At 56.3% G+C, this 22,375-nt stretch overlaps 7 protein-coding genes across 7 annotated transcripts; all 7 read right to left on the minus strand.

The window, feature by feature from the left end:
* Window positions 1–6,564: 6,564 nt before the first annotated feature.
* LBRM_18_0290 (putative glycogen synthase kinase) lies at window positions 6,565–7,632 on the minus strand (the record flags this gene model as incomplete). Its single annotated transcript, XM_001563903.1, has 1 exon — window positions 6,565–7,632. The coding sequence occupies one exon, from the start codon at window positions 7,630–7,632 to the stop codon at window positions 6,565–6,567; it is 1,068 nt and encodes a 355-aa protein (XP_001563953.1).
* Window positions 7,633–8,930: 1,298 nt separating this feature from the next.
* LBRM_18_0300 (conserved hypothetical protein) lies at window positions 8,931–10,976 on the minus strand (the record flags this gene model as incomplete). The annotated part of the gene is made up of 1 exon (XM_001563904.2): window positions 8,931–10,976. The coding sequence occupies one exon, from the start codon at window positions 10,974–10,976 to the stop codon at window positions 8,931–8,933; it is 2,046 nt and encodes a 681-aa protein (XP_001563954.2).
* A 1,970-nt stretch (window positions 10,977–12,946) lies between these two features.
* On the minus strand, window positions 12,947–13,960 carry LBRM_18_0310 (conserved hypothetical protein; the record flags this gene model as incomplete). Its single annotated transcript, XM_001563905.2, has 1 exon — window positions 12,947–13,960. One exon carries the CDS (start codon window positions 13,958–13,960, stop codon window positions 12,947–12,949), a length of 1,014 nt encoding a protein of 337 aa, XP_001563955.2.
* Window positions 13,961–15,600: 1,640 nt separating this feature from the next.
* LBRM_18_0320 (conserved hypothetical protein) lies at window positions 15,601–16,692 on the minus strand (the record flags this gene model as incomplete). Its single annotated transcript, XM_001563906.1, has 1 exon — window positions 15,601–16,692. The coding sequence occupies one exon, from the start codon at window positions 16,690–16,692 to the stop codon at window positions 15,601–15,603; it is 1,092 nt and encodes a 363-aa protein (XP_001563956.1).
* Window positions 16,693–18,140: 1,448 nt separating this feature from the next.
* On the minus strand, window positions 18,141–18,449 carry LBRM_18_0330 (conserved hypothetical protein; the record flags this gene model as incomplete). The annotated part of the gene is made up of 1 exon (XM_001563907.1): window positions 18,141–18,449. One exon carries the CDS (start codon window positions 18,447–18,449, stop codon window positions 18,141–18,143), a length of 309 nt encoding a protein of 102 aa, XP_001563957.1.
* Window positions 18,450–19,220: 771 nt separating this feature from the next.
* LBRM_18_0340 (conserved hypothetical protein) lies at window positions 19,221–20,003 on the minus strand (the record flags this gene model as incomplete). The annotated part of the gene is made up of 1 exon (XM_001563908.1): window positions 19,221–20,003. The coding sequence occupies one exon, from the start codon at window positions 20,001–20,003 to the stop codon at window positions 19,221–19,223; it is 783 nt and encodes a 260-aa protein (XP_001563958.1).
* A 913-nt stretch (window positions 20,004–20,916) lies between these two features.
* Window positions 20,917–21,654, minus strand: LBRM_18_0350 (conserved hypothetical protein; the record flags this gene model as incomplete). Its single annotated transcript, XM_001563909.2, has 1 exon — window positions 20,917–21,654. The coding sequence occupies one exon, from the start codon at window positions 21,652–21,654 to the stop codon at window positions 20,917–20,919; it is 738 nt and encodes a 245-aa protein (XP_001563959.1).
* Window positions 21,655–22,375: the final 721 nt, after the last annotated feature.

The following is a 22,375-nucleotide window of genomic DNA, read 5'->3' on the forward strand; positions in this document are numbered from 1 at the left end:
GTTAACTTTTTGTTTGCTCTGCACCTCCACATTTCAACCACTATTTGCCGATTCAGCCCACGCACACACACGCAGACGTAAATGTGCCCCTCTCCATGCGCGCACATACGCCGCAGCGAAGGAAAGCGGAGGGAGGAGTACCGAATCGCCCAAGGGAGAGCCAAAGAAAAGGAAGCACGTGCGTTTCAAGACAACAGACAGAAGGGAGGCGGAGGAGACCTCCAATGACGAGAAGGGTTCAGGGAAGCGAGAAGAGGCGTGCGCGGGTACGGGGGCAATAACTGTTCTCCAGCCATAATGCAGGGGACAATAAAACCACAATGGCACACTCACCGCTGCGTGCGGCCTAACTCCCCCCTTTTCGACAGTGCCAGAAGCCGACCAGACACGTACGCCGCACGCATCAGCAGAAAAAAGCCACGCCGAGGAGGAAAAAAGAAAAAAAAACGAGCAGAAGACGAAAAGAAGGGGGCGTCGGGATGTCAAAAAAAAAAAGCCGCACCGAAGTGTGAAGGAGACAAGTGAAATGACTACCCCCCTCTCCCCCACCACACGCACACACGCATGGCTACGAGAGAGAGAGCCAGCAGCCGCGAGTGCAGCGAGCGTGGTGCTGAAAGAGAGCGAGAGGATGGAAAAACAGATGGGCAGGGCTGATGCTGGCACTGATGACAGAGGGCAGTGAAGAATAGAGAATGGTACAAAGATGTTCTTTTCTAATAGAAAAGCGCAACGCTCAAGAGGTAGTGATGCGCTCACGTCAGACGGCTTTACAGAAAGGTGAAAAGCCGCTCGTATTGCTCCTCTTCCTGAACCATCCGACGCCCCTGATAGTGAGGGGCACCTCAGTGCGTGGTCTCTCCGCGTCCGCTACCACACTCTCTGTGGTGGTGGGGGGAGTCAGGCAGCCCCCCTACCACTGCCAATGCCGAGTTGCCTCTGGTGGTGATGGTGCCAAGTGCCTACGATGTAGGGAGGAGGCCAGAGCGGTGCGTCGCTGCTGGTACCGGCGGGTGAGGCCGTGGATGGCGTGGCGTCGGAGCGACCTGTGACAGTGAGCACGCTTGCGCCACACACATGGTGGGCATTGTGCGAGAGTGACTCGAGGGCATCGCACCCGGCCCCTCGCTGTCTGCTGGTGTGGGGAGCCTGCCCCCCCTCCTCCCACTCCCGAGAGGGGGGATGCACGAGGTGGCGACCAGCATGACGGGAGCGGCTGGGAGGCAGCCTGCAGGGCGGGTGGTCGTGGCTTGAGGCCGGGGCCGTGCCCAGCTGACTGAGTGGGCGCACTGCTGTGGCGCGTGTGCCCACGGCTGCGTCGAACCCTGCGATGGCCCATGTCACAGGCCGGGGGTGGTGTGAAGTTTACCCCATGCTCTACGGCATGAATAAACGAGTTCAAACAAGAAACATCCCATCACATGCAGAGCGGGGTGGGGTGGTGAGTGAAGACGATTCTCAATAGGAGCGACGGTTTGTGTCGAGGGGAGAGAGGACAAAATAGAGTGTGCCAATAAAGAGACAAAAGCTCGATGAACATTTCAGTGCTGAGGCTGAGGTCGGTAGGAGTGGCATAGAAGAAGAGTGCCAGCGGTCCCCAATCGAGTCGGCTGCAGTGCATCTACGGGCCTCTGTGGCCTTTGAACGAACGCACACGGTAGCCCAAATTCAGAGGTGATTGTTCGGCACCCTCTGAGACGAGCTACGCGAGACTGCGTCTCTCACCCCCTTTCTCGCAGAACAAGGAAGAGGGCGTGACGAAGACTCGAAGGCGGTCGCTGGTGCAGGCGCGACGGGGGAGGGTTGTGGCGCATCGTAGGAAGAGCCAGTGGAAAGAAACCGAGGTAAGTCACCTGGTAAAGGAGCATCAGAGATAGAGAGAGTGCGCTATGCCAGGCTCCCTCGCCAGTGGCCCCCCAAGCAAGTCGAGATTCATGAGTCTGTATTCCACAAGCCCTCTCGGCTCCTCCTCTCTCCCCTTTCCTCACCCTTTACACCTTTCCCTCCTCCCCATCCCCCCTGCGTCGCTCAATAACCTCGCTTCAAGACCCCTAGTTTTTTTCGGCAGTGTCAACAGTTGCTGAGCCTTGCACTGCCCATCCCGCCTCCGCGACGATGGGGTGTGCTTCGGCTCGCCACTGCGCTTTTTGTTGTTGTTTTTGCCTGCTGGGGAGAGTGTTGAGTTTGCGTTCTTTGCCAGTGCGGGTGTGCGTCTCTCATTTGGGCCTGTGTTTCTGCCGGGCTGCCTCTGCCTGCGTCTTTGTTTGCTTTTTTATGACGCTCACTTACAAAGATGCTCTGGAGTGTTTTGCCTGCCTCTTCCTCTCGCCTCCTCATCTCGCCTCTTCGTCGTCTTGTGTGCCTTGTTGCCAGGTGTTCGTTGCTGCCATCGCTCATCACCTCTTCGTCTCATCGTCCTTAGCGAGTGCAGAGCAACACACAGAGAGAGAGAAAGAGAAGCAGGCACAGAGAGTGGGGCCAACTCACATACATGCACATACACACGCGCTCAGTAACGCATGCACTCATCAGCCATCACGCTTAGAAGACCAACAACCAAAGATAGGCATGCGCCATACCTTTACGCTGGTGTCTCTGCACAGGGCTGACCTTGTGCAGCCGTCTTTTTGATTGTCTTCTTCTTTGGCCCCATGCCTGTCTCTCTCCCCCCCCCTCTCCCCCTCTCTCTCCTTCCTTCGTTTTCTGGTTGCCCCCATTATTTATATCGAGCCCAGCGGCAGCTGGCAAAGGCGAGAGAAAAAATAAAGAAGGGAGGAGAGAAAACCCGCGTGCACACAGGCGACGCTGACGTTACGAAGGAGAACCTTTAACGGGGGCTGGTGCGCTACAGTGTTTCAGAAGGCTAACTCATTAGGAAGCGCGCTTTCCTACCCGTGTACCTGGTTGGAGTCATTTTTCATGGATACAGATGCGTGGGTGTAACACTGGGGGGAGGGGAGGGGCTTACGCACAGGTGCGCCTCTTCCTCATTACCTTTCGTGTTGCTCATTTGCTTTCCATGGGACGACGCATAAGCCGATCGAGAAAGTGACAAGGAAGAGTACAAGGATGCGCACAGGAAAGAAACTCAAAATGAACGAGGGCGGTAAATGATCAGCGAAGATCATGGCGGTGGTGCTCCTGTGATGCTGTTGTGGCGGTGACGGCGGTGGTGGGCGAGTCGGCAAGATGGAAGAAGGAGAAGGGGGGGAAGAGAAGGGGAAAGAGGGGGGCGGAGAGGCGGCGCAGCGAGGCGAACAACAGCAGCAAGGGCAAGGAGAAGAGACTCTTGAGCCCGCCCAGGCACGCAGAGGCATACATCACAGAGCGACGTCACACCCCCAGCAAAAGAAGAAGTGAGCCCTCAGCTGAGCAATGAAAGGGGAAAGCATACGTCAGAGCGACACTACACCGACACACCATACATACATTGAACCGACACATATACCAGAAAGGAAAGGAACAAGACAAGACCCCACACCCATGCCACCTTCTACCCCCCATTCTTCTATAGTAAAAACAAACAGGGCAGAATCATAACCATCGTAAGCAAGCCAACATAAAATGCAAAAAAAAAAAAAGCACTCACACGCAGAAACACCCTGAGTACCCCCCCCCCGCGCGCGCACGAACCGAGTTCGGACACCCACACCCACCCACACACGCGCGCGCTTACAAAAAAAAAAAAACACAAAAAAAAAAAAACAGAACTGACGGAGAAACAAAAGAAGTGAGAAAACAAAAAAAAAAAGACAACAACCAACGGATATACGGGGCACCTCCCCCCCCCCCACACACACACACACATAATGCACACCCACCACACGCACCTACGAAAACACACACCCGCTTTACATACATTTCATCGCTTGTCGGACCAAATCACGGGGCGTAGAGAGAGAGAGACGCAGATAGACAGAGAGGGAGGGAGAGAGCACTGAGAGAGAGAAGCAAGAAGCGGGGCAAGATCCCGCGTTCCTCTCACTTCCCCCGCTCTCTACACGGAGGCTATGGTACCTACCTCAGGCAAAACGCGCGCGCACGCTTCAGCAGCAGCGCACGCCGCGTCAAATGAGTCAATAAATATACAACGTTTTAACCGAGATCTCTGATTCTGCAGCCAATCCTCGGCCTTCTTTTCAAAGTCAATTCGCCCTTTCCTGCCTCTCAGCCTCATTCCCTCCCCTCCTCCTCTCTCCCAACACACACAACAACAACGAAAAAAAGAACCACACCAAAAGACGACCTCACTCGCTCCCTCACATTGAAAGGGTGAACCGTCCACACGAATGCACGTTAATCCCGTAGAAGATCTGGGGAGAGAAGAACGACCAAAGACGTGAAGGAAAACGCTAAAAAAGGGCCGAACAGACATGAGAAAATGGACATAAGGAGGAAGAGCAAACGCACTGGAAGAGGAAGCGCCAAAACAGTACAGAAGAAACATTACGATCGCAGCAAGAACACCGAGAAAGAAAGGGGGAGGAGAGGCTGCGACAAGACGTGATAGACAGAGAAATAGACAACAGCGAACAAATGATCCAAGAAAGGAAAGGGGGGGGGAAACAGAAACACGGACACACACGCAGAGCACCGCTAATGCGACCACGCACGGGCTAATATGCACGCGCAGGAAAAAATGACAATCACTGCTGTGTGTGCCTCTTTTTTCTTTTCTACTTCCCCTTCTTGCATGCTTCTCTGGTGAGGAAAATCTACAGTAGTACACTCACGCACTTCCTCAGCTCTCCCTCCTCTTCATCCCTCCCTTTTCTCTCTCTCCGAGACAGCATTCCTTTCGCTGCTACGAGGAGATGCGTGTGCCAGCATGTGCATGACAGGCAGAAAATGAGATGGGCAAACGACGTAAAAGGGGGAGGAGAGTAGAGAGGCGCGCGAAGGAAATGGAGGAGAGAACTTTCATCCATTTCCGTTGCTCGTGTGTGTGTGTCTTCTCTTTCTTTCTGCGCCACAGCAAAGCGAAGAGAGTTATCTAAACCTAGAAGACATGATAAAAATATGGCACAGATAAAACACTACGAGAGAGGGGTGTGCAACAAACAGAGATCGCCCAACGCCGCAGAGACGGCCATCACTGGGGAGGAGGGGGGAACGTACAGTCACGTGCGCGCACGGGAAGGGCGCGACGGCACAAAGAGCCATCACTCTTCACACAGCGGTGCGCAGTGGGGGGTAGTCGGCGAGAGACGCACGTCAAGTGTATCGGAGTAGGAGGAAGCAGTGCTCGTGAGCACGCGTCATCCTGCGTGCCATCAACACGCTGCATGAGTGAGGAGCAAATGAGAGGCGCTGATCACGGTCGCCGAATGGCGATCACTGTAAGCTCCATTCCGCTCACTTCAACAGGTGCGTGCGAGAAGGAAAGGCGTTTTGGGGGAGCGATCCGGACGTCATTTTGCTTCACGTTTCCCTTCAGTCGGTTCGGTGCACTTTGCACTCTTATTCTCACTCAATCATTCGCAATGTATCCGTCATTAGTTCCCCGTTCTTGGTGCTGTCCCTCCCTCTCCTTCTCGGGCGTTCGCTCGTCTGCTTCTTCCCCCTTCTCGAGTGGGAGGCGGCTATACAACGCGTGATCAGCACACCGCATACCCTTCGGCTCTGTCGTCGAGGGAGGGAGGGGGTGGAGGGGAGGGAGGAGAGGGAGGGGAAGTGAAGTGATGGGCGTGCGTGCGTGCGTGTCTTCTGGCCGTGACCTTCTGAAAGCGTTAAAAACGATGACAACGCGCCACGAAGAGTCCACCCGGAAGCGATATGGAAAAAAAAAAGAAGGGCATTCGTGACACGCACTCACCGGTGGCCCGTACGCCCCAAAATTCGTAAAATGTGCCAAGGCGCTCCTCCCCTCTCCCCTAAACCTCAACAGGCCACGCAGGGCCTTCTGACTCGCGCCTCGCTTTCCTCGTTGTCTCTTCACACGTTGGCTCATTCACTGCCATCGCCCGAAGAAACGAAAAGAAGAAGAGCCAAACACACGCGCGCGCACACTCGCAGAAACGAATGAGCTGGAAACAGAGACGGTGCGATGCAGGTGCAGGTGCACCTCGGTATGTCATGAACAAGAGGGAAGAGCTGCACAGGTCAAAAAAAAAAAAACGAAGACTCCGCGGATGTGTGTAATGCCTCTACAAAACACATTCAGAAAGAGGAGAAGGCACTACTTTCGATGTGGCGCAGCCCTAAAGCATCAGCACTCGCAAGCCAGAGTCCTTCCACTGCATATGTGAGCCATCGAGCTGGTGGGGGACCGAGGAAAGGCTGCGGGACATGACAACGACCAATAGAAACAAACGCAAGAGAAAACACGCTAGCTGCTTCCCTTTCCCCACCCCCCCCCGGAGCTTCCTGTCGCTGCAGGCACGCTTCTGCTCGGTGGACTGTTACGCAACCTCTACACACCGCTCCCTTTGCACTTCCTCTCAGGCATCCTTGGTGTCCTCTAGCCCGCGGCACGGGAGCTCTGCCGTCATCACGCGTCGTCTGCGTCTTTGGTCCAGCTCTGCGACACCCTCGCTCCCTTAACCGCAGCTTTGCCCCTCCATTTTACTTGCGGATTAGCTTGCCCTTCTGCACGTCGGTCATGGTCTCAACTTCAGCGGGTAGAAAGTGGAAGAGGTCATCCGGGAGATCCTTGTTATTCGGCAGCTTCGTGGCCGAGTCGCGAAGCTCGTCAAAGTACGGGTGGCACAGTGCCTCGTAAGGCTTCGTTCGCTCCTCCGGCAAGTACTGCAGCAGGCCACTAAGAAGATCGTGCGCCTCCTTGGCGTCCTTCAGCGACTGATCACAGAACACGTTGCTCCATGGGATACCCTTGCTATTGTACAGATCCACGTCCGTGTGCGACGGATTCAGCTTACGCAGTACCTCGCGCGGAGGGCAGCCAAGCACGCGAACAATCTCATGGAGCTGGCCGGCGCTGTTGTCGCCACGAAAGATGGGCTCACCGAGCATCATCTCAGCGAAGATACACCCCACAGACCAGATGTCGACTGCGGTTGTGTAGTGCTGGTTGCCGAAGATGAGCTCAGGGGCGCGGTAGTAGCGCGAGCAGATGTATGCCACGTTCGGCTCCGACGGTGACAACTTCTTCGCACTTCCAAAATCACACAGCTTCAGTGTACCTTCTGCCTCGTTGACGAGCACGTTGTGCGGCTTGATGTCGCGGTGGCACACGTTCACAGAGGGCAAGTGCAGGCACCCGATACTGCGGATCAGCTGAAAGAGGAAAACTTTGATCAGGATCGGCGGCGGGGTGGTTTGACGTCGGTAGTAGTTGCGGCAGCAGCGGTGCAGGGTATCTGGCACGTACTCCATCACAACATTGAGGTAGATGTCGCGGCGGTCACGTTCACCGAGGGTGTAGAAGTAGCTCTGGAGCTGCACAATGTTGGGGTGATGCAGCACGGCGAGGTCCTGCATGATCTGAAGCTCGCGGTTGCGGAAGCGCGGGTCTTGAATAACCTTCTTGATCGCTACACTCATGCCTGTTGACTTTTCCTTCCCTAGTTGAACGGTGCCAAATGTACCCTGCCCAGCCATGCGCTCCACCTGAAACCGGTCCATCTCCTTGCGACTTCGATCGTCCGCGGCATCGGCAGCGTTGAGCGACATGTTGTCTCGGATGTGGCTGAGAGACGAGGTGGTGTTCTCTTTTTTCGTGTTACTCGGGCTGAGCCTGGCAGTGAGCCTCGCAAAGAAGGACGACGTCGCTTTGAAATTAAGAATGGGCAACGTGACAAGGAGAAAAAAAAAAACAGCAACGACCACAAACGACAAATGACGACGATGACGACGACACGCGGAAGCGGTGACGTGTGCACACGCACAGAGAAAAAGAGGCGGGACGCACGATCACGCTGAAGGCAAATGCGGAGGTATGTCGGTGAGAAAATAGGTTGCTGAGACACACCGACAAACCAACGAACTAGCGCACTGCCCGTGCACAATGCACGAGAGGGAGCGAGGCAGGACGGAGAAAGGGGAGGTGATGATAGGAAGAGAACAGAGCAGCCCACCACTCACAGGCACACCGAGGAGGAGACAAAGGAGGCGGAGAAGGAAGGCGCGAGGGAATCACAACTCGGGAAAGGGGGGAATTCGTGTGTAGCCACGCAGGATATATAAACAAAAAAATGAAGGAGAGAAGGAGTGGAAAGGGGGATAGTGATAGAGCACAGCCCCATAGAGAGAGAGAGAGACGCAGAGGCGCAGAGACGGGCGTAGGTCGAGTCAGAAGGACTTCAGTCAGAAGCACCAGCGAGGGGGGTGGGCACAAGGAGCGAGTCTGTATAGCAGAGAAAGAGTGCTCAGGATAGACTTCGGAGGGAACAGTGAGAGCGCCAAAAGATGAGACGCTGCTCTGTCAGCACCACTCCGTGATGCGTGTGTGTGTGGGTGTGTGGGTGGGTGGGTGGGTGGGTGGATGTTTGCAACACAGGGAAGGCAGAAAGCAAAAAAGGGACCTGGAAGAAGAAAAGGGGGAGAGGTGGGTTCAGGGTTGTGCGCAGCAGAGGACGCCGAAGAAGAAAAAAAGCAGCTGCTGCGTACGTGGAGTTGAGCAGCTACCCCGGCGTACTATAGAGATGTAGGCTGAGACACGAACGCGAGTGGGTGTGCACACAATACCAAGATGAGCGGGTGTCCTTTTCTTCGGAAGCAAAGCTACGAACAGCCCACTGCCTCTCGGCGCTCGTGTCGTCCAGGGGGGTGGTTTCGAGAGAGGAGAGAGAGACAGAGTACCACGAAGGTCCATGAAGCCTGTCGCACCACCACCACCACCACCACCATCAATAGCACTACCAGAATGCTTGACACACCTCACAACACGCAGGTGACTCGCCTATTCTCTCCCTCTGACCTCCGTTCACAGCGCAGCCTCGCCCACTCTTTCACTCAACACTGTCATGCCTTTAGCTGCTGTAGACGACGTGCAGGTATAGCAGTGGCTTCGTTGCCGATTGCACGTCGACCTCCGTCATCCTGAATGGCACCAGGACATCCACGCACACTTGCGGCACCCCCTCTATCGTGATCTCCGCGGCAGCCCACTCCCTGCAGAGTCGCTCGGCCGGGGCCGCCTGTTGCAACGCCGACGCCACGCGCTGGAGGAGAGCCTTACCCTCCCTCTCGAGTTGTCCCTCCTCCTCAATAACAGTAGACGTCTCCAGCTCCTGCAGTCCCTGTAGACGCTGCGCGACGTACGTCGCCACACGCACATTGGCCGCTACCACGTCTGGAGGAAGGTCAATCACCGGAACGCACGCCGAGGCACGAGGGCGACCGCCCACACCGTTCTCTACCGCCAAAATAACACCAGTGCACGGGTGATAGGGTCGATAAACCTCCACCACAAGCTCACTGAACAGCTTCAGCCCCAAGCTGATCTTCGACTTGGGCGACATGAACGCGTCAAGTGCGGTGCTGCGCGAGGTAGAGGGGAGACGGTGGTTGCTGCTGAAGGTGCGATTGAGGATCCCGAGAAAAGTCGTCGGGGCACGCGATACTTTGATGGTCATGTTCGTGGAGTCCGGGTCGTCACCTGGAGGCACCCTCAGTGGACTTGGAGCTGCAAACTGCAGCAGCAGCGCACGAGCGAGACGCAGCGCTGACTTCTTTGCGTCCTGCTTGGGCTCCACTTGACTTGCTGGAGCGTGTGGGGTGATGAACTCAACGTCGACACTGGTACCAAAGACAGCCAGTGCCTGAAGGATGACGTAGAGCTGCTCCAGTGTCCTGCCCATCCCGTCCTTGGCCCCTGGAGAAGACGTAGGCAGTTGACGATTCGTGCTAAGTCCACCGCTACGCGAGCCGGCGGTCTCCGTGAGGCCCTGATGAGCGGCAATGCGGTACAACCCATCGAAGAACTGCAGGCCGATTGCTGTATAGCGGGCAGCCAAGTCGCCGCTGCCGAGAGCGTCACCAAGGCGTTGCGCCAGCGGAGTGAGTACGTGTTCAATTACATAGCCGCGCTGCACCGGGTCAGCCAGTAGGCCAAGCAGCGGCGCAAGTGCCGAGACGTGCAGCGGCACACTCACCGTCGCCTCAATCTGCAGAAGGGTGCACGGAGCACCAGTGGTGCTGGCAGCGGCTTGCCGCACAGGTTGCACCTGCACGCGCGGTTGAACCATGTGGAGAAAGATTTCAACGGCTGCAGAGAACTCGCTATTGGGGTTGGTGGCGGAGTTCCACGGAGCAGAGGTGCGGATGGTGTTGCGGAGCTCCGCCATTGCCTCTACCAAGAAGGCCTGCAGAATTCTGGTCATCTGCGCACATGTCGCCGCCGCATCCGCTAGCGGCTGTCTTGTCTTCGCTGACTGCACATGTGCTAACACCGTGGTGCGCATGATGACGAGCTGATTTTCGGTCTCCATCCGGTCCGCTATGCTGCGCTCTTGCAGGAGGGAGAGGGCAACGTGGTGGTAATACTTGTTCGGAATTCCTCGAAGCTTGGGGGCTGCGGCGAAGCCGGTCCCTTTGCTGTCATAGCGATACGGCGTCCACGCCGGCTGCTGTGCCTGTCGAGCGGCGCAGGAGGCACAGCTGCTCAGATGCTTCCGCGCCCACTGTCGCACGCCACGCACATCGTTGGGGAATAGCACGAGGAGGCCCGTAGTGCGCACAGCGGAGGTGTTGCTCGTGAAGAGGGAGGAAATGCGCCCGGCTTCGTACGGCGTGAGCGCCTCCAGTGCGGCCCCCTCGAGTTTCTGCAGAACGGAGGTGGTGACTGATGACGTTGGGTCCTCCAGCTTTGACTGTAGGCTGTACAAGAGACCATCAAGCAGGTCAGAGCCGGTATTGAAGGTCATGTTCGGGGTGTGACCGGTCGCCTGAGCAGCCATGCATTCGCCCTTCGCCACGCGCAGGTTAGTAACGCGGGTAATGAGGTCTGTGAAGGCCTCCTGCTGCTCCGTCAGCACCGCCTGGAAGGTTTGTATTTGCTCTGCTAGACGTGCCATGGTCGCTGCGTGAGCATCTCGCTCCGCCTCCAGCTGCTGTCGCAGCTCTGTCACGGTCGTCAACGCACTCATTGCTCACCGTCGCGGATGGAACTGCGAGAGAGGGGAGGAAGAGAGAATGGAGGAAAAGAGGGCCAGGGAGACGCGAGAATTGTGGAATGCGAAAGTATTGATCGTGGGGGCGAGCCACGAGGGGGCGGTATTGACACAGCAAGGACGTGTGGGCAGGTGCGTGTGTATCGTTCGATGCAGGCAGCAGCAGAGGCTGGTGAAGGCGACGACAAACAACCAAAAGAAAAACAGCGAAATTGAACGGTCCTTTTACCTGAGTGCGGGGTAAAGCCGTGAGCCACACACAAAGTGCTTGTGTGTGTGTGTGTGTGTGTCTACCTGAGCAGGAGAAAAAGAGAGTAACAGCAGGCGTGCCTTCACCGGGTTACAGACGGAACTGACAGGAACACACCACACACCACACGTGTAACGATAATAAAAGAAGGAGAAGAGAGAAAAGTGGCCACTAATGCCGCCACCGCCCGCTGAGTAGATAAGCGCTGAGAGGGCCAGAGGACAAAGCGAGGCTCGGGAGCGGAATGAGATACGAGGCAAAGGTGGGACAGCGCCTTCTATCGATTTTGCGCTCGCACGACGTGGAGCAGCTCTGATGCGAATAAATGAAGGCGAGGAAGGGAGAGAGATGGGGGAGGAGAGGTAGAGATGAGTGAGTGACCCAGCCGTGCGTGGGCTGGCACCGTCCTCTCTGCTCACCACATCGCTGCGCATGAATGGCTGTGTCGCCGTGCATGTCAGTGCTCATGCGCGCCTTTGCGTGTGCGGGTGTGTGTGTGTGTGTGTGTTCGTTTAGTCTCTTTTTTCACGGCGATGCCACCACGACCACAGCGCATGACACAGAGGAACAGTGAAATAGCAAACTGCAGAAGGAGCCAAGAGTAGGAAGAGAGAGAGAGAGAGAGAGGGGGGGAGTGCTGCAACAGGAACGCGGTGCCGGGTGGGAAGGGGGGGTAAAGGGCGGGAGGCTCATGGTGGCGATGCGGGAAAATCAGACTCAACCAATGTCGCCTCAAAGAGAAAGAGCGAACGAGGCATGGATGAAGTCTACTGTTGAGGTGCAAGGCAAGAACGAGAAAGTGAAGAGCGAATCAAAGCAAGACAGAACAAAAATGAAAACAAAAGAGATGGAGACGAGGAGATGAGTTGCAGAGGTGAAAAACATGCTGGCAACAGAACACTGAGTTTGGCTGGCACATCACCTCCAAAGGGGTGGGGGGTGGGTGGGGCACAAGCAGGGACCTCAACGTGGGGTCGAAAACTACCCGACAACGGCAACGAAAGCACAAAACAAATGAAAACAGGCGAGAGAGAGAATAAATGTGTACTCCTGCCCTCGGCCACCAGCAGACTACCAACCCATCCTGCCGCCGCACTCACATGCATTGTCGCACCAAACTACAGCAGAAGGTAGTGTGGGGACGAGGAAATGGCGGGGCACGAAGACACACAAGAGAAGCTGATACACACAAGAAGAACCGTTTCATCCTCTTTGAGTCAAGAGAAAATAGTGCGGACGTACGCAGGCAACGCTAACGGCAACAGCAACGCAAGCACAAGAAAACGATGAGAGAGTAAAGAATCGATAGCGACGGCACCGTCAAAGCTGGTGAAGAAAGGGGTCCGACGCGGTGGGGTAACGCCGCAGCAGCACTCCTAACACCTGCCAGCGCAGCGGCGCGTGCGTATGGTGATAAGTTACTTAGATGTGTTCGCTATAGCAAAGAGATTGGCGGGGAAACGAGGCAGAGAGCGAAAGACGCAGTCCCGTGGCGACACAGCTGTAAGGCCGACTGTGAAGAATAAGCGCTGTGTGGCTGTGTCAGTCGGTAAATCTCATGAAACACTGGCATGGGAGGAAAATATAGCTCTAAAACGGCACACACACGCACCATCCACACCACTTACAGATGAACGGCGATCTTCGTTCTCCAGTACCGATCAAAGGCGGCCGCCGTCTCTTTGAGCCCCTCCGTCAGACTCACTTGCGTTGTGTCGAACACCTCGATATCCCCCTTGTAAGGCAAGTGGCGCAGCTTGAGCAGCTTCTGGCCCACATCGAGCTGGCTGGCCACGCGCTGCTCGGCAGCTTTTCGGCTGATGCCATTGCGCGCCATCACGCGATCAACCGCCGTTGCAGGGGTACAGTGTGTCATCCAAATATCGGTGGTCAGCTCGAGTACCTCCGTCATTTCACACAGCAGCGCCGCCTCCACAATGATCAGCCCAACCACGGGTGCTGCTGAACTAGCGGCACCAGTGGAAGTCGAAGGTGACGAAGACGTCGGCGAAAAAGAAGTCGCCGCCGTCGTGGTGAAGGGCAAAACCCCAGCCGACTCCATGGAAGGCGGGTATGGTGTTTTTAAACCCGCACACAGCTTGGCGTACTCCTCCTTGATCGCGGAGGTGATGTAGGGCCAGCAGATCGCGTTCAGCTCTTGCAACTTGCGCTCCTCAGCAAACACAATTTCGCCAAGCACACGACGATCAATACGGGGCTCTGGTTTTCCTGGTCGCGCGGCGCTATCACCTCGGCAAGCTCCTTCCTCTCCTCCTTGGGTTGGGAAAGCTACTTGTTGGCTTGCTGGCTCAGCTGACACCGGTGCGGACAGGATGGCAGTCCCAAAGTGCTGTAGCAGCGCGTAGTAACACGGCTTGCCAGGCTCGTAGATGTGGTGACCAACAAGGTCCGCATTAATGTAGTGCACCGTTAACACCGAAGAAGATGGGATGGCTTCCTGGTGCGCCTTTCTATCCCTGCCAAGGAATGGCATTGAAGTTGCACTACTCTTCCCTAGGTCTTTGTCAGCGCACATGGCTTGCTGTCGCTGCTGTGCCATCTCCACAAGGTGCTTGCAGCGGGAAGTCTTGCCACTTGCGATGGTGCCGGTGAAGCCGATGGTGCGAATGACCTTCATCGCTACGGAGCGCTCTCTCTCTCTCTGTGGGGATCGGTATGTTGGTCTATCGTGCGATAGACTAGTTGGCGCAAACAAGCCAGGAAGAATTTGGCAACGCAGACGCCTCGCGCAGCTTTCGGTATATTTAAACGGGGTCGCTGTTGAAGGAGGAGGTGGCGTGTCGAAGCAACAAGGGCGGGAGCAGAACCCAAAGAGGGCCGCCTTGTTCTTTTTTCGGCTGGAGCGCCACGTAGCACTGCAGCACTGCCCGTTGGCGGATAAAGAGGTACGCCTGCCGTGCAACTAAGGCGTTGCTACGGTTGTTGTCTCTCTGCTTGTTCGTTTTTTTTGGCGGGGGGAGAGGGGGGGAGGATATCCTTGTCTGCCCTCGAATGTGAGTGTCTCTTATGGATGGGAGAGAGTAAAGGAGAGAGAAAGGGGACTTTACTCGTACGCGGCAACGTATCATACCGTAGGGCGGACGAAGAGAGAGGTGAGACACGAATGCACTGAAGGCGGTAAAAGGCGCTCAAGGGAGGGTGAAGTGAAGAGAAAGCTGAAAGAGAGAAAGACCTCAGTCGTCAGACGCGCACTTTTCGACCCACCGCTACCACCAGTGCCGTAAGTCTTTCCAGCGAAGCACATCGAAAAGACAGCAGCATCGGGGTAAATTGACGCGGCATGTTCCACTCGGAATGACAAAGGTGCCAAGTCCACTGGCACAGCTCTGGCAACGTGGAGCAGCTGAAAGAGAGGGAGAGACCTCGTCCACCAAAGACGAGCGCCTGAAGAAAGGGAGGGAAAAAATGAGTGGAATGAAACATGCGATGAAACGAAAGAACAACGCGGCGCACCACCGTTGTCTATTGGCCCAGTCGACATGTCCACCTGCCACGCACACTCGGTGCTCCGCCCCTCCCTCCCTCCCCTCCCCCCAAACGACTAGGAAGTGCACCGGGTGGGCAGACGTCTCCTGCAAGTCCTCGTCGGCTTTTCCTCCGCTAACTGGAGCTCTTTTGGTTTGCCACGAGTGGTTTGTTGATTAGTTCGTGCTCTTCTTATTAGTTTAGTCGATGCTCGCCTCCCCCCTCCCCCTCCCCCTCTCCCTCTCCAACACAGATGCGCTGACACACGCACGCACGCGCGACACGAGCAGCCATCGCCCTTCGTCGCCGTTGCCATCTCACTTTCGTTCGTTTTTTCTTCGTTGCGTTGGCTCTTTTGCGTCGGCCTTTTCAGTCGTTCGAGCACCGAAAAGCAACGCCCACGCCAAGGGGGACGAAGAACCGGTAAAAGCGTCACACCATGTGGCACACCGCACCACAGCCGAGCGAGGGAGAGGGGAGCACACATGCACACACCATCGCGCAAGGACATGAGGAGATCCAGCGAGAGGCGCAGGCCGATAGATGTGCGACACTGAGCGAGAGAGAACACAAAGTATGTCAAGAAGCAATAAAGCGGAGCCGCGAAGCAAAAATGCGCCCATGTACACACACACACACACACACACACCTCGTGCAGGCACAAGAATCGTAAACCGGTAAAGACGAGGCCCACAACAGCAAAGAGGCAAAAAAAGGCCCGAGGCGTTCATGACACTTACCCCGCGCATCACGGCCTGACGCAGAAGCATGCGCTCGTTGCGCAGCGGGCACTTACGCCTTCCCTTCCTCCTTCAACGTCGCCACTGCGCCCTCCCGCGGCTTGCGAGAGCCTGCAAGGGCGGACTTCTCCCGCACCTCCTCGATGCGCATCCCCTTGTTCAGCTCCGTCAACTTCGCCACAACTTCCTTCACGTGGTTTGCAGCGGCGTTAGCGGGGCGCTCCAGCTCCACAAAGGCACACGTGATCACCTCGGATGTGGCCTCCTTGCTGCGGCGACGCCTTTCGCTCTTGACAAGGTTCACCAGCTTCACAGCAGAGACCGGCGTCACGACGGCGCGCACCTTCTCCTCCGTTATCGATTCTGGCAGCTCCTTCAAGATGATGTCGTAGTACACTACCGAGTTGGAAGCCCTGGGCGGCTTCTTGGTGAGCTTGGGCTTGGCAGACCCTGCTGACTGCAAGACATCCTTCTCGTCTGCCTTGACTTTTGCAATTTTGCGTGTGGCCTTCTCCCTGTTCTCTGTGGCCTTCACCTTATCGCTCACACGCACCGCGGTGTTCGAAAAGGCAGCGCCCTCGCTCACTTTACTGAGGCGCAGCGCCTCGGCGAAACTCGCCGGCTTCTTGCGGGTCGCTGGGGCATGCACAGCAGCCAGCTCGGCTGGCGTCTCCTCCTCGGCAACAGCAACAGCAGTGCCCACCGTTGACTCCTCAGCCTCCTTCAACAACGGCGTCTCAGCCACCAACGCCGTCTGTCCGGCAGCTGAGTAACTCAGCTTATCGTCCGTGATGCCGTACGTATTCTTCGCCAGCTTATACAGCTCCACCTCCTGAGTGAAGGACTGCGTTCTGGCAGTACCGATGAGCTGGCCCTTCACTGTGATCTTGATTGCGCCGGAGGCGGCCAGCTCAGACATCACGTCCTCGACTCTCACTCGCGTCACACCCTCAGCGGTAAGGGACGTGAGCAGCGAGGAGAGCTCGACGGCGCCGTTCGACTTCCTGAAGCTATGCACAACATTCGCTGAGGGGACGTAGAGGGCGGCCAGCGCCTCGGGAGTTTCCACGAGTGTGGTGTAGTAGTGCACTGCAAAGCTCACGCCGATGCTCTGAAGCCGCGTGTCGGGCATATCCACCGTCATGGCTCGAAAAATTCGAGCTGGAGAAAGGAAGAAAATAGATGACGGATAAAGTGGGAGCTGGGGTAAGAGACGTGTGTGATCAGGACAGAAGGCGAACCAGGCAGCAGCGTATGCCCTCTCTTTCCGCCTATGGAGGGTTTTAGTTTGGAGGATTTTAGTGGTTAAGTAGAGTTAGGCCTGCTGCATAAAGATAGTAGTGAATGTGTGTGTGTGTGGCTACGCAGTCAGGGAAAGAGAGAGGGGAGACGTGGTCTTATATGTGGCGATGCTTCTCAGTGTCTGGACGTATGTGTCATCGGTGCCGGTAGCGGTGGCAGTGATATGGACCGGTTCGGTTTAGAAAAAGCCTAAGAGGCAGATGAGCGAAAAAAGAGAGGGATGTAGTGCCTGTCAGACTGTGTGTGTGTGTGTGTGTTCGTGGGTCGACGGCAGTCCTGATGCTCGCGTCAAGGGCTAGAGGCTGGGCGTACGGGTGTGGATGGACATTTTAATGGGATGTTGTGGCAAAGGCGCGCAGAAAGAAAAAAAAATGAAGAAAAGAGGCCGCAGACCAAAACAGAAAAGAGGCCGCAGACGTAGTGGATGGGAGATGAGAGAAGAGCAAAGTGAGGGAGGGAGGGGGGGGAGGAAGAACGGAGGCCTCCGTACACTCTCTCCTTTGCGTCACCCGTAGCCACGCATGCACGGCTGCAGAGGCGCAACCGGAGAGCGACTGATACGAGTTTGCATGCGTATCGCAGTGGTAGTCGCCGGCAGGCGCGAAATGAGGCCTACTCGCACCTCATGCGTCAAGACTGCCATGTGTCGTCGTGCATGTGTGCACATGACGTTCAGTGTATATGCGGGTGAGGGGGTGGACATACTACGAAGCAATCAAAACTTGCCCATCGCTGTGGGGCGTTTGAGATGGGGGGAAGAGGCCGAAAGGAGAAGACACACCGTGCCGCAAACAAAACAGAAAGAAAAAGCGAGAGCAACGCGTAAACAACAAGCCGAGACGCTGACGCTCCATCTTGTCCGCCTTCAGGCGCTAAAGGCGCACGCACACGCACCGCCTCACTGCTTCTCAGTTGCCTTCCCCCCATCAAACAACCCTCATACACGTCTCCCACACTCTCGCCCAGTGTGTCCCCCGGAAGCGAGACAGCGAGCCCCAAAGCCACAGTCATCGAGAGGGGAAAAGAATCTCATCAGCGAGCACCACACATCGACAGCCATACGCAACACAATACACTCCTTCTGAATACCAGTAGCAAAGACACTGTAGAAGAGCACCAAGACCGGAGATGACGCGGATGTCAGGGACTGAAATGGAAGAAGAAAAACAAGAGAGAGTCCACCCCTCTCTCCCTCTCTCCCTCCCTCTCCCTCCCCAATATCCTTCCATGAGTACGTCAGATGCAACTGTGCGGTTGCCGCCGCCCTTTTCTCTCTCTCTCTCCTGCCTCCTACGACTTGGAAGCCCACAAGCGCTGAGCGCGGTCCTCGGGTGTCATGCGCAGCTTCGCGTCAACAAACTCCTGAGCGTCGAGTACCGTCCAATTAGAGTGTACGCGCCTGCAGCTCTCACAGCGGCATGTCACCAACACGCCAGAGTACCCGGCGGCGCGGCGCTGCTCATCGTGGTAGTTGCGGCAGTGCTCATCGGAATTGAAGAGGATGGGGTTCGCAATCGGCTTGTACCCCTGGGCACTACGCTGGATTGCAGAACAGTTGCCGCACCGCAGGTAGAACTTTTGAAAGAACCGGTTCGACATGATGGTCTATCTTAGTGATGGACGAGTGAAAGCTACCAAGAAGAATGGGGTGGAGCGCCCGAGAGGGAGAGAGAAGCGCGCACCTCTGTAGTCCAACCACCGTGCGGCTACGGATGAGTTACTGCCGTACTTCTAAGCGCGACAACAGCCTCTACCACATGAACTCGGATGAAGAGGGGTTGAGTAGCGACGGTGGCCAAGTGCGTCATGAGAGCTGAAGCAAAAACAAAAGGAGAGACAGTGTGAGTGAAAAAGTGAAGATCGAAAGAGACAACAGCGATGACGACGACAACGTTCTACGGAAATTAAAGCAGCGCGGAACACATTCTACTGAGGCGAGTGCGGGAAAAAGAAAGGGAGAAAGGAAAAGGGAGCATGGCCGGTTAAGTGGAATTGTCTCAGCGCCTCAGCAATAGCACCTCCAGGCGCGCCAGATGGCGCAGCAGCAAAGTGATCCACGATGGCCCTGCTACCAACCTCCTCCCTTTTGGCATTACCACGCTGCCTCTCCCTACCCCCCCCCCGCGCCAAAATCTCTAAGGCGTGGGAAAGAGAAGAAGAGAGGACAATAAATGAAAAGCAAGCGAGGCCTTGTGAGACGTCCATCACTACATCCACACACGATACAACGTACAACAGCAACACACACACACACACACACACACCAGCAACCGCACATACAGTGAAGCAGACAATTTATCAAGCCGCCACTACGTTTGTCCACGGAGGCACTCGTTAGCAAGAGAGAGAGAGAAGCGCTCCACAGCTGCCTCACGTCACAAGCCTCTTGCGACGCGGGATCCGTTTGCCAGCTGCCGCACTCGCCGCCTCCGTCAATGAGGCATCAAGACCCAGGTACTGACCCTCCTTTTGTGCTTTCCGGCCTAGGTCAGTCATGTTCACCCGCCACGCGCACGAGGGGCAGTGCGCAGACCACTTAGTAATTTGCGGGTGCAGGGGTGCCTGCCCGGGCTCCGTAAGCCCGGTGCGACTACGGATTGTCGCGCGGTACGGCTGCCCACACGACTGGCACTTCCACTCAGCGCGGAACTTGCTCGTTACGCTCAGCAAGCCTATGTTTTCGTTCTTTTCATTCTCCGCCAGGCCCTTGAACAGCTCCGGCTGCGCCTCTTTCAGCGCAACCACAGGGGTCTGCTCTCTCAGAACCTCGGAGGCGTAGCGGCCCTTGCAGAGGTTGCACCCAGCATGAAACTTTGTGCGCACCGAGACATTCTTGCGGTACGACGAGCCACAAAAGCTACATTTCCAGTAGATGCGGCGGTGGTCGTTCCACCGCAAGTCGCTCATCTGAATGTTCAGCTCCTCCTCGTTGCGCTTCACATCAACATCTCGGATGACGCTGCCGTAGCGTGCGGCAAAGTTAGCGAGCCGGTTCGAATCTCGCGTCACCCAGTTCACACCTCTCATCGGAAGCTGACGGCCAACGCTGTAGTTGAGATACATGGCACCATAGCGCATGTTCGGCCACACGCTGGACCAGCGCGACTTCTGCTTGAACTCCGCCGCTGACAGTACGCATGTTGGACGCAGCATTGCTCCTACTACGGGGTCCCTTTTTGCGGCAGAGGTGTATTCTTGCGGCTGAATAGAGAAGGGGGGGGAGAGGGGGGCGCGGGGGTTTCGGTGTCCCCGCTTTGCACAGCGAAGAACAGAGGAATGATTCACAGTGGTCCCACCGTCCAACGCCTCGCCAGCCACGTCCTCTCCCGTCAACGCGCGTCAGCAGCGGGTCGCGAGGAGGAGAGGGGAGGACGGAGTACGAGAATGTTTTCCTCCACAGAAGACTCTCAGCAGTGTAAAAAAAAAAGAAACGCAAGAAAGAGAAAGGAACAGAACGTTAGAGGGGAAGGAGAGGTTGCGAGGACATGAACTACATAGGACATATTCAAGCGCAGAACCCTGAGAGGAAATCCCCCGCCTCGAGCAGCAGGAATGCGCTTTAAATCAAGGTGGGTAGTGTAGCGCGGCAGACACATGCCCTTCTTCCACACCCCTCCCTCCTGCCCCGATTGCCGTGCTCTCGAGCATCACTCATTCGACTCCTGCTCCCGTACTTGAGAGGTATGTGTGTCTGGGTGCGACGTGGTGCCTCTGTGAACCTGCACGAAGTCGTCGGCGCAGCGGGATAACGACAGATGAAAAGACGCTGCTTCGGAGTCATTGGGGCCTGTTGTTTCGGCTATTCCACAGAGCATCTGGTTCTTATGTAGTTGCGCTCTAAGAAACAGTGCTGCAATTAGTGGGTGCAAGAAAGTGTTAGTGACACCAGAGGGAAGAGTAAAGGTGGATAACGTTGTGGCGTGCAGGTGGAGCGGAGACACCAGTCCATCCACCCCCTCCACACACAGTCGCTGCCTGTACCACACCAGCCCAAAGACGAGAAAACACCAACAAGTCTCTCCACCGGACACCCCCCCCCACCCCACCCCACCCCCACAAATTCATACTACGCCACAATAACATCCTCGGTGCGTCCTAGCGGCTTTGGCGGTGGCGGCTTGCGGCCACGTAACTCGCGCGGCGGCGGCTTGCGTGGCGGCTTCTCCCATTTGGGGGGGAACAGCAAAAACAGCACAAGGCGAAGGCTACAGAAGACGACACACCACATAATGATAAAGCGCAGCCACGCCTGGAAGGCGATCTCGTTCATCGCGAAAGGGTTGCGGCGCGGGTCCTTCGCCGCCGGATTCTCTGCCTCGTCGACGTCGTCAGCAAACGGGTCCTTCTTGACACGCCCTGTGTGCATCTCCTCGTAAAACTGGTCGTAGCTGACCTTGCTCCTGTGGTGCGTGCGGGTCGTATAGCGGAAGCCGCTGTAGCGGTTCGCGTTGCCGCCACCGCCGTCGCCGCCGCTGCTGTCCTGGTCCTTTCGGATCCACACGCCACTCTTGATTTGCTCGTACGCCTCCTGCACCTCGCGGAATTTTTCGTCGCTACCGCCAGGGGCATCAGGGTGGTGCTTACGGGCTAGGATACGGTACGCCTTTTTGATTTCGGCCTTATCAGCGCCTTCCTTAATGGCGAGCACCGCGTACGGGTTCTTGCTGCTTGCATAGCGGCCCTGCGTTCGGAGCGAGGCGGCAGAGAGGGCGACGGCAGCCGGGTCGCTGAATGAAAGGCGGTGGCCGCCCACCAAGCAGGTGACGCGGCGAAGCCCGATGAATGCCACTCTACTCACGTGCATTTCCTGTCTGTTAGCAAGACCTTATTAATCGGCTTGTTCTCGCCTGGGCTCAACCTTCTAGGCCTGTGGGTGTAGCAGTACTAAGGTAGAAGACCTCTCCCTTGCTCGTGTGCGCTGCGGTAGCCTGGCAAGTGAAAAGGGCACAGCAACACCTCGGCTCAGCTTTGCCAATCACGTTCACCACCGGTGTTTAGATCGGCAAACAGCGCGCCGCGTCTGCAGATGCTTCAGCGTGAGCAACGTGTCAGTACGTGACGTATGCACGCTCCCGCCTGTTAGTGTATAATGTATGTTAGTATTACCCAGCGTAGGCTTTGCAGGGTGACAGTGAGTGCAGAAAAGCGTGGGGGCCTGGATAAGAGAACGCGGACAGAGGAAATGGTGCCTGTCTGAGGGCATGAGCTTGGATAGGTGACGCGCGACTGTACCAGAGAGGCAAATGCTACGTGAAAAGGAAAGTATTCACTCAACTAGTGAGTACCCACGTGCGCCCACATGGGTTGCATTTATGCAAGGTGGGGGAGAAGAGGAAGAAAAAAGAGAGGGAGGGAGGGGGCGAGGTTCCTGTGGTGGAGAGCGATGACATGCAAGTCGCAGAATCAAAACATGCGCGTAGTGACCCACAAACGAGAAGAGGTGATACCGCGGCAACAACGCACAGAGACACGTGTGCACACACACACACACACACACACACAGAGTACGCAGCTTTCTCTCTCTC

Source organism: Leishmania braziliensis, chromosome 18 (assembly GCF_000002845.2).
Source record: "Leishmania braziliensis MHOM/BR/75/M2904 complete genome, chromosome 18".
NCBI lineage: Eukaryota > Euglenozoa > Kinetoplastea > Trypanosomatida > Trypanosomatidae > Leishmania > Leishmania braziliensis.